Below are 12,037 nucleotides of genomic sequence, written 5' to 3'. Positions count from 1 at the left end.
TAGACAAGTAATGTCTTCATAGACACATATGAAATATCTATGACAGAAATATCTACTCACAATTAGACACGTATATACTACGTGTTATACTACTCAGTATAGAAACGTGCACTAATGGAAAAAAACTCGGAAGCTTTGTGAGCATTACGTAAAATGGCGTTAAGTTGACGACTATGAAAGATCATTCTTCAAATGACATATATAGAACCATAAAATATAGTCACTTGTGAAAGATTGCAAAGTAATTTAAAGGACTTCTCGTTGAGAAAAGCCATATTGCTAATTGTACAACGACTCAACTTGATGATTTACGATGGAAGATATCAATGGCTATGATTATTACACCAAGAATAAGAAAGAAACGAAATGGAAGACACAAAGATAAAAAAAGGAAGATCATTTTCTTCCATTGAGTAATCATTTTTCTTATTTGTAAGTTAACATCGGACATACAGGAGTAGAATACGAACTAATAAAAGGCATATAGGAGAAAATTAGAAGGTAAAAAAGAGAAAAAGAAGAAGAAGAAAGAACTCGTTTGTTGTTACCTGTCTGCCACGTAGAACGCACAACCACCAGCCTTCGAGACCAGCAGTGTTCTGTTCCAACACAGTGAGAACATCACCTTTTCTAAAAGCCAACTCGTCCGGTGCTTCAGCTATGTTGTCGTACAATGCACGTGCTTTGACGCATTTTTGCTGCAACAGAAAAAAAAAACAAAATGCTAATTAGTTTCACGTATGGCTCGTTAGACCCAGTTTTCTTACCTAATCGAATGATAAATGAGAATAATCCTAGATGAATAACTTTAATATATTTTTTCTTTTCTTTTTATATACAAAATTAGCAACTCAATGTGTTTGTTGAAACATTTAAAAAGTTTGATATTTCTAATAATAAAATTATCTATTAGATATAATTGTTAATTATTATAAAATAATGAAACAAATTAATGTGATATTTGTTCTTATACTATTTATCATTTGATAGAAATACCTTGTTTGTACAAAATGAAAATTTGTTTGACACGTTGCACGGAATGTGTTTAATTAAAATGTCTTTTTCAAATAAGAAAAAAGGACATTTTTCTATAATTCACGATAATCGAGAATTCTCATCAATTGGGTACGGGATGACGGAGTACGCCCTTCTGGTCAATTTAAATCCATAAAGTTTTTAACTTGGTCTCCCTCAAGTTTCTATTTCGAGATACCCGAACTCACATCGTTGTCAACGATCTCTCAAGAATCGCGCCCGAAGTGTTTGCGAACGATGCACAACTTGGACGATGCAATTTATGGAGGGGAAGGAAGAAGAATCGCTTCTTCTTCTTCTTCTTCTTCTCCTTCTTCTTCTTCTTCTTCTCCTTCTTCTTCTTCTCGCACGCTTTAACTCTAAAGTGAGTTCAATTGAAATGCCTCTCGAATATACGCAGTGTAACAGAACGAACAAACGTCGGCAACCTAAAACGTAGAACTAACATAAAAGACAATGATTTCATCAGTTGTTGTTGTCTCCTTTTCCTGTTGAAAACACTGATGTCATATTCGTGACTTTGACGAATTCCGGCGAGGAAAAGAATGGCGCCATCAATTCACCCTTCCACTTTATTCACTGGTTATTTCCCGTCAAACATAATTCAACCGTTTATTTAAAAAATGGCGTAAGTCCATTTAGGTTACAATCGAAATGTTGAAATGTTTGCGTTCAAGTTTATTTCAAAATAAGAATTAGGGTATCAAATTTATCATCCCAATTAACATATTGGATTGTCCGGAATGTTCGTGTCGATTTTCGATAGATGGCATTAAAGTTCTTTTGCTAAAAAACCTGAAAAGTTCTTTTGCTAAAAAACTTGAAAAATTTTTGGAAGAACGAAATTTTAAAGCTATTATATTATTATATTATTTTTATAATTATATATATACATTAATAATTAACAAACAAAAAAAGAACTTAAATGTGTTGCATCTTCCATCTTCCGTCAAAATCGGCACGAACTACTTTCAGGACAACCCAATAATGATTATTGATGAATACGATTGGACTTAGGTTACTTTCAGATGAAATATTTTTTGCAAAGTAGCAACTAACGGTGATCGTTTGAATTTACAATAGTCGATCGTAAATGTCGATCGACAACACAAACGGGAAATGAAACTACGCGTGTTATGCAGGTCACGCGTTTCGAATTTATCGTAAGCGTTCTCCAATTACGAGTTCTGCATAAGTTGCATCCCTTCGTCCTATGTCAGAGAACACTGTGTACAACTATGATGTGACCATTTGGAATTATTTCGAGGAACCAGAGTTACGTAATCTACTTACTGAAGAAATATAACAATAGTTGTACACTGACGTGATAAGTTTGACGTTTGTACGATTCGTGTTCACATAGAATTCTGTCAAAACTTAGACTTTTAATTAGAAAGAACAAAGCCAAGCGAAGGTTTTTCTTTTGAAGAACAATAGTATGAATTAAAAACGATGCTATGGTAAAATAATGATAGGAGGGACCGATATTCGTTAATGGAGAAAAAAATACGAGAGACCTACAATGGAGATACGAAGAATGATTTGATTTCAAAACCGATGAACCTTTAATGGGAACCTTTGGGGGAGTTACTCTCTTGTTTTGGATAACAGTGGGACGTTTTTTAAATCGTTTTCAGCAATACTCGTTCACCCCTTTTAACGTTTCTCATTCATACACCTTATATATGTACATATATGTATATATATGCTGTATATATATACACAACTAGACTCGTGATTCCGTTTCTGCCGATGTTGCGACTCTCTTGCATCAAATACCAACATCAGCAACTCTGATGCATTGTCGAGAAGAGAAATGTTTACACAGGTGCATCGTTCACATTAATACAAATATGTACGTGAGAGAGTATTTATACATTCACCAACATCATATCTTCTTGACAATGGACGCTTTATATGATATTGATAACAACTAATCTTCAACAAGCATGACAAATTCTACAAAGTTTTAATGGTATTAGTTAGTAATAATAATAATCTATCTATATATTGGTTTGACAAGTAAATAATTGAACTTGTAAAATCATCAATGAGTTACTTACCAACCTAATATATAAAAAATCAGGTGTCACAATATTTGTATTTACTGATAAACTATTTAATCAATCTTAAATGAAATTTGATTTGTTTCAACTGTGTGCAACCCATTTAAGATTTTTTGTTTGTTATATATTAGTATATATTATTAATATATAATTATTATTAATAATAATAATAACAAATAAGAAATATAATAATATAATAACTTTAAAATTTCGTGCTTCCAAAACTTTTCAGGTTTTTTTTAGCAAAAGAACTCTAATGCCATCTATCGAAAATCGGCACACGAACTTTCCGAACAACCCAATATTTTGTATTTTTTTTTATTACAAATTTAAAGATTCACTTTTTTAAGTTTATGTAGGTCTGTAGATTATTATAAATTGTAAGAAGAATATTTGAATTTACGTCTCAATTAACGATAGTCAATTGAAATGATCGAGTAATGCTTGCCAACCATTGACCCCATGGACCCCTCCCTACCTCTTATTTTAATCCCAATGGAATTTAATACCCACGTGAAAACGCCTACCGAATTCCACGACGATGAGAAGAAAATATACCGATCTAAATTCCTGCTACGTTTCAAACTAACACTTATACATATGCATATATATATATCATTGTGCTTAAATACATAGAAACGAAGATCGATATGTAATATCCTAGAAGCGAAAGGTGTCCTTACCAAAGCGGAAAGATACCGTACCCCTACCTGTGTTCAACACACGTATCTTAAATCATGGCGTGGGACGTTCCTAAACTAATATTTTGACAAGGGACAACCGTCCCTCTCTTTTCTATGATATTACTACGCATATATATGTTCTATACTTTTTATGATATTAACTTCATATGTTCTAACCATACTAGCACGTGCTCAGAACCATCCTTGATAAAACCCTCGACTTGAATGAACAATAATATTATAATAATAGTTTGAAAGGTGTAACTCTAATAAAATATCAAACATTTTCAACTTGGGCAACGTATTCTTGTTTTCTTATCTTCCGAATCGTTGGATTATAAACGTATTTTGATTTTATACATATATGTGAGTAATCTAACAATTTCATTATTCCAACGAATTTAAATAATCACTGATCACAATGATACGTTCACGTATGTTAATGAAATTAGGATACAAAAAAAAAGATTCCAATGATAAACATGGATTAAGCGTCGTATCCACCATATTTGAATCAACCCCCCTGCTATTTTTCTTGATTACGTATGCAAACTATTTATTCTGTTCTGTTCTCTTTTGAAAAGCTTCAAACCAGGATCACACAGGGGTTTAAACTTCGTGAGTCAGTTTTACTGTAAGAGCGCGTCAAGTTTGACGAAGGGTGGGCTCGGCACGTGCCAGCTTCTTCTTTTGGCTTCACCTTCAATACAATCATCGTATATTATTAGTAGTCCCAGTCTACAGTAAAACTTGTTCAAGCTTTTAAACTCAATATCGAAGGTTGTCATTCACACTCGGTCTCCTGTTAACTTTCAATTTTACAAAAGGATCCTAATTTCAATGATTTTTATTGTCATTTGCATTTCTTTGAAATATTTTATCATAGATGTGCAGAATACAATCGAATACACAATTGTTTTAACATAGGATGTGCAGAATACAATCGAATACACAATTGTTTTAACATAAATGTGCAGAATACAATCGAATACACAATTGTTTTAACATAAATGTGCAGAATACAATCGAATACACAATTGTTTTAACATAGATGTGCAGAATACAATCGAATACACAATTGTTTTAGCATTGATGTGCAGAATACAATCAAATACACAATTGTTTTAGCATAGATGTGTAGAATACAATCGAATACGAATTGTTTTAGCATAGATGGGCAGAATACAATCGAATACACAATTGTTTTATCATAGATGTGCAGAATACAATCGAATACACAATTGTTTTAACGTAGATGTGCAGAATACAATCGAATACACAATTGTTTTAACATAAATGTGCAGAATACAATCGAATACACAATTGTTTTATCATAGATGTGCAGAATACAATCGAATACACAATTGTTTTAGCATAGATGTGTATAATACAATCGAATACACAATTGTTTTAGCATAGATGTGCAGAATACAATCGAATACACAATTGTTTTAGCATAGATATGCAGAATACAATCGAATACGAATTATTTTAACATAGATATGTAGAATACAATCGAATACACAATTGTTTTAGCATTGATGTGCAGAATACAATCAAATACACAATTGTTTTAGCATAGATGTGCAGAATACAATCGAATACACAATTGTTTTAGCATAGATATGCAGAATACAATCGAATACGAATTGTTAATTATTTAAACGTTAAGTAATTAGAAAACAGGTTACAAAGTTTACGTTTAAAATAATTGAAGTCCTGAAAAAGACTTGAACAATTTACCGTTATAGTAAAAGGGAACTTTAGCAATAGGGTAGATTCGCGTAATGCCAAAAGTTCAGGTCCCTGTATTAAAGTTGGAACGATGCCAATCCGAGAAAAATGAGAGAGGAAACCCCCATGGTGCATGCTCGTGTTCTCGAAGTAAAGTGGGCTTAGGAGGATTCGAAAGTCGCATTCTACGGAACACCGCATTCTAAATGCGGGGACACACGAGAGTATGCTCATATCGATACAAGTTCGACCAAGCGTATATTACACGAAGGGTTAGAGCAAAATCGCTTTGCAACACGCTTGCGTCCCTTTTTCGTTCAGCAAAAGTACCCTTGGGAAGAGTAGCACCCTTCACCACCACCATCATCGTCTTCTTCTTCTTCTTCTTCTTCAGTCCTCAACGTCATCTCCATTTCTCATAAACTTATGGTTTCATTCTTTTCTATACGATTAACATAATCTTAACACTTTACCAACCGCTAGGATTCCAACAGCATATGCACGTCTGACCGACAATTTAGTCGTAGATTCTACTAACAAATTTTAATTGGATGCTAAATAAGATTCTAATAACAAATTACTGTTCATGTAATGATAGTGACTCTTTATCGCAATGTCAACCGATAACTAAAAACTGATTAATAAAGTTTTGTTCAGTAAGCATTGGCAACAAAAAGCCTATTTATAGGCTTGCGGTCGTTAAAGTGTTAATTACAACAACGTGATACTAATTGAAGATCATTCTGATTTAAACAACTTCAAGATTAATTAGCAGAATTTATTTAACACGTTGAGTGCTATGCGAATTCTTAGGAAATTCCTGTCAGGCCACAGACCTTACTTTGTATTGAAAATAGTCGAAGGTGTCAGTCACCCGTGACTGACGCGGCCTTAATGTAAAGTCTAGTGTCAGTCACTGACGACTGACATGGTGCTCAACATGTTAAACACTAAACACTACTGTGAATTCATAATGAAAATACATCAAATAAATTATTCGTTTATTTTAAAAGTGAATGTACCAATCGGTAATCCAATTACGAGCTAGTTCATACGATAACGCGATATTATTCGTCCGTAATGTTAGGGGGTTTAACGCGTCGTCGATGCGAGTAACAGGATTTCAAACTAATCGTGCATGAATGAGAAGCTCAAGGGCGCGAAGACTCGTTTCTACTTTGAATTTTTCAACTTGCACACTCGAATACATTGTCCACTTTTCCTTTGTTCACAACCTTTGCTTAGACCAAAGGAAAATGGAGTGTTGTTAATAAAAATGATTTTTAAATGAAATGTTATCGAAAAATAACAAATAAAAATTGTTCAACCTAGAAGAGAATAGTTTTAAAAATATTGGATTGTCCGGAAAATTCGTGTGCCGATTTTCGATAGATGGCATTATAAAAAAAAACCTGAAAATTTCTGGAAGTACGAAATTTTAAAATTTTATTATATTATTATATTTATTTTTAAACATTTTTTTTTTTAGAATAAGAAATAGTATAATTAAAGTTTTAATGTCTATGATTTGAAAGAAATATTTTCTAATCGTAATTCCATTGGTTCCAATTTGTTTCATTCCATGTATTACGTTTAATCACAAACAAATGAAACAATTTGGAAGCTTTCCCTTACCGATATTAATACATTATGGGATAGTAGAATCCAAAGGGGGTTTGGGGGTTGAGTGGGGGGAAGGGGGGAGGGGGACTTAAATAATAATGTAGACCCTTCTTTTAACGAGTGCATATCTTTTGGAAAGAAAGGTGGAACGAGATAACGAAGGAAAATGGGCGCTCGTGCTGTGCGTGCAACATAAGCGACGATTATGCGCCACGAGATACAAAAGACCGCCCACGTTCGGGCATCGTCGTCGTCGTCGTCGTCGTTGTCGTCGTCTCGATGTCAATGAACGAACTTGTGTGAGTTTCAATTTATATTTGTGTATGTTAGCGTGAAAACGAATGACGATGAAGACTTTTACGCGTTCCCTCGTAAATGCGTGGGCATCATTCAGAAACTACCAAGTGTTACGTGTGCCAATATTTTTTGTTTTTTCTAATTCTCAGCCAAATTACTCAACTCTAAGAAATTTCATTGATAATATAATAATATATATAATATTTAATATAAATATCTTAAATATATCGAGGAACGAGATTTCATTTCTATTATTTATATGTATAATTATTTTCATCCCCACACTCTGTAAAAAGAAAGAACTTTATTTCATATATGTATATTGGATTGTCTAGAAAGTTCGTGAAGATTTTCGATAGATGGCATTTTGCTAAAAACCTGAAAAGTTCTGGAAGTACGAAATTTTAAAGTTATTATATTATTATAATAATTATTACTATATTTATTATTTATTATTATATTATATTATATATTTATATATTTATTATTTTATATTATATTTTATATTATATTATTTATTTTATTTAATTTTAAAGTGCTTTTGCTAAAAAAACCTGAAAAGTTGTGCAAGTACGAAATTTTAAAGTTATTATAATTTAATAATAACTTTATTATATCATATTATTATATTATATTATATTTATATATTTATTATTATATTATATTATATTTATTATATTTATAACTTTATTATATTATATTTGATTATTTATTTTATATAATTTTAAAGTTCTTTCGCTAAAAAAACCTGAAAAATTCTGGAAGTACAAAATTTTAAAGTTATTAAATTATTATATTTATTATTATATTGTTTTTATAATAAATAAAAAAAGTTATTAACCGTCTCAGTTGCAAGATTCACCCTGTATATATATAGGGTGTAATCAATCAGAATCGGACTCGATGTAATTGGTGCGATAACGAAGGAATCACTAAATATAATTCTAGGGGATTCACCGAACATACGTTGGGAGTTTCCAGTTGAAACACACACACACACACACAGAATGGATTTCGAGAATTACATGGTAGCAAAAGGGTTGTTTCATCATCATTCTCTTCCTGAGAATTTCGACGTATCCAAATGGACCACCGAGGCCAAGGAAATTTGCATAATTCAATTCCTGTCGACGGAAACTCGAATTGACGATCTTATCTGGTGCCCCCTTCTCTCACTCTCACTCTCACTCTCTCAAAACTCGATTTCTCACTATCTTCCTTTCTCTTTCTTTTTCTCCTACGTACTTTTATGCATACATACGTGATGCTAGTAGAAACGATTAAAATACCCAAGAGAACCTTTTTAGTTCACTTTATATAAGAACCTTACTTGCTCTCCTTGATAAGTCAGATTTTTTATGAACTTTACTTTATACTCCAATTGGTTCAAAGAAACAGATTCTATAATGGAGATATTACTTAAAAAAAGAATGAGATAAATTTATTACTAGATTTATAGATGTTAAGTTTTAGTTTGTTAAGTTTTGTTGTTGTTATATATTATTATATTATTTTTATAATTATAAATATATATCTTATATAATAATAAGTTTTATATATAATAACTTTTTATAAGTTACTTAAGAAAAAAAGTTATATTACCCGTCCCAGTAACAAGATTCACCCTGTATAATACAATATCTAAATAGTAAGATGAATATAAGATAACTCGATAAAAAATACATTATCGTTTAAACATTTGATAAATCACAAACACCTGCTTCTTCTTATTCTTCATATTGTTATTGTTGTTCATCTGTCTAGCGGCATTCCTAACAACAAGAAGATGATCACGAGCTACAGGAACGAGCAAATCGGTCACGCGATGATTTGATGAATACAATGAAATCAACTGGGCCCAATAGAAGAGTAAGAACAAATTGTTTGATTGGTCCGATCGCTCGGCAAATATCAATCCTGGCAACACACAGGGCTGATAGGCTCACTTTAAATCGCTCGTTTAAACATCGCAATGTAAATATATATCATTTCCACGTGACACACATACATATGTATATATTTATATCATGTTGTTTTATTTACACACATACAACACAGAGTTAGACTTAACCCACTTGTCAGCATCTTTACACTCGGTTATATCGTTTCTTTCCTAGAGATAAAACTTGGCATATTTATGCTGAAATCTGAAGCTTATATCTACGTTTCTTTACTTGGTATTCGTGTAAGTCCCAAGTAGAACTCTGCTTACTTATTCGAGAAAACCTCTCAGATTACTACCCAACACTTTGTATTATAATCTTATAAAATATACTAAGAAGATATCTATGTATATTACAAAAAAATTAATAAACATTTTGTTGTTGTTGTTGGTGTTTGTCCTTTTTGTTACTTTTATTTCTTTTTATCCACTCGAATTTCCTCATGGTGAAATTGTCGACGACTATCTCGAATCAAAGTCGGTGAAAGTGGACCACGAGAAACACATACAGTGAAATCATATGTATATAGTTGAAATAAAAGCATTACAATGTTTTTCTAACTGCGGTTTATGTTAGTATATGTGTAAGATGTGTAAGATGTTTATCTGTACTTTGTTTATCTCGTTATCAATAGCAATTGATTAGAAGCACTTAGATTTTCTAAATAAAGTCTCAAATTCTAAAGGAATTTTCATGAAAAGAATTTCATCTTTTGCATTCATCCATGGTCCAGTTATTCAACATGAAAATCTTGATGGTTTGATCATCATATGAGTTTGGAATTCATGTATCACTTTTATATGGTTTTAGTCTTTGGAATTATTTTTCCCTTTTACCAAAGGGCTGTGACTGGGGCTTATCTTGAGTCAACTCATGGGCGTCGTTGTAAACGTCGAGTAATAAATTAACAGTACCGCCACGTAGTAAACGTAGAACGTGATTAGAGAGCTTGCATTCACTAATTTGTTTGCCGACCGATGATACCCCCATAAAGATGCATAGGTGTGGCTCGAATGTGCATCCTGTCGGTAGTACACCTAGGGAGAGAATGAAGAATCCCTTTTGCCCTGTTGCCGTCGTTCTTGCTTCTGCTTTTGCTTCTATTTTTTTTTACTTGCATCGAAAAGAAGAAGAAGAAGAAGAAAAAAAGGGGTTCGTCAGTGAAAAACGTGAAGTCTTTAAGGACGAATGGATAATCAGGGGTCCTTTCGTTTCACCCCTATTTGCAGTCAGTGTAATAAAAAAGGGACGTGGTCCTCTACATGCCTTCAAGTGTCCCTTTTCGTGCTCACTTTTTAAACGAAGGGTGCTGACAAACCGAAAGAATCCGCCTAACCATCCCTTCTGACTCTAACTCTTATGGTTTATTCCAATGAAATATTTCTAAGTAGCTGGGTTTTATCTAATATATACATGTATGTATACCATACACGTTTACGAGTGTTTTATTTTTTTTTTCTGTTTAGTGTTTACTTTTATTTTTAATTTCGTCCTACTGTTATTTAAACCAAAATTTCAATTAATATTCAAATATTTTGTTAAAGTTAGATAATACTTTTTTTTTCTTATAAAAATATAATATATGATATATATATTTATATTTACATTTATATTTAAATTATTATATTATATTATATTTATATTTACATTATATTTACATTTATATTTAAATTATTATATTATATTATATTTATATTTATATTATATTAATATTTATATTTATATTTATATTATATTATATTTATATTATTATATTATACTATATTTGTATTTTATTATATTTACATTTATATTTAAATTATTATATTATATTATATTTATATTATATTAATATTTATATTTATATTATACTATATTTATATTATATTATATTTATATTTAAAATTATAATTATATTTATATTTATAATTATATTTATATTTATAATTATATTTATATTGATATAATTAGTATATTATATTAATATTATATTTTTGTTTTAATAATATAATATTAAATTAATATAAAATATAGAAGAAGAAGTTTATTTTTCAGGTATACCCCTTTAGGGTGTTTACCCTGAAGGCCCCCCCTACATGTTTGTTCCCCTTGACAAATTAATATAAAATATATTATATTAATATTTATTAATATATATATTATATATTAATTATATTAAATAAATTAATTAATTAAAACATAAATATATATATTTACAAATATATATTGTATAAAATGTAATACATATATTATAATATATAATTAAACTAAAAAAATTTAATATATATATATAATATATAATATATAATAATATATTATATAATATATAAATATATATATATATATATTTAAAATAGTTGTATTTGGAAACAAAGATAAACGACGAAATTAAAAATCACTGAACAATTTGTTGTATGAAACACTTGTAGCATCAGATGCGTTGTTTCAAAGATGTCTACGAAAATAAAAATAAAAATAAAAATAAAAATAAAAATAAAAAAAAATAAAAATAGTTAGCTTTTATTCATACTAATCTTCTGTCTCTCTCTTTCTGAAGCGCCTAACGCGAGCCTTGAAATTGCCGATCATTAAGAACATCCGGTCGCTGAAACGTCGAGTTCGGTTTACAAGACCAGTTTCTATGCTCGAATCAATTTGCAAAGGTTGCATTCGTGCA

The 12,037-nt window shown here is 30.7% G+C and overlaps 1 protein-coding gene across 1 annotated transcript in view; it reads right to left on the bottom strand.

Moving 5' to 3' along the window:
• p130CAS (Serine_rich_CAS and FAT-like_CAS_C domain-containing protein p130CAS) overlaps nt 1-12,037 on the bottom strand; it is a 60,440-nt gene that overhangs the window by 18,835 nt on the left and 29,568 nt on the right. Inside the window, exon 2 of the mRNA XM_015329727.2 lies at nt 549-698. Coding sequence (XP_015185213.1) covers nt 549-698 — 150 coding nt within the window. The remainder of the gene's footprint in view (nt 1-548; nt 699-12,037) is intronic.

This window comes from Polistes dominula, unplaced genomic scaffold (genome assembly GCF_049000335.1).
Source record: "Polistes dominula isolate Pdom_NZ unplaced genomic scaffold, Pdom_raw_medaka contig_83, whole genome shotgun sequence".
In the NCBI taxonomy this organism is placed as follows: domain Eukaryota; kingdom Metazoa; phylum Arthropoda; class Insecta; order Hymenoptera; family Vespidae; genus Polistes; species Polistes dominula.
This window is presented reverse-complemented; position numbering and strand designations above follow the sequence as displayed.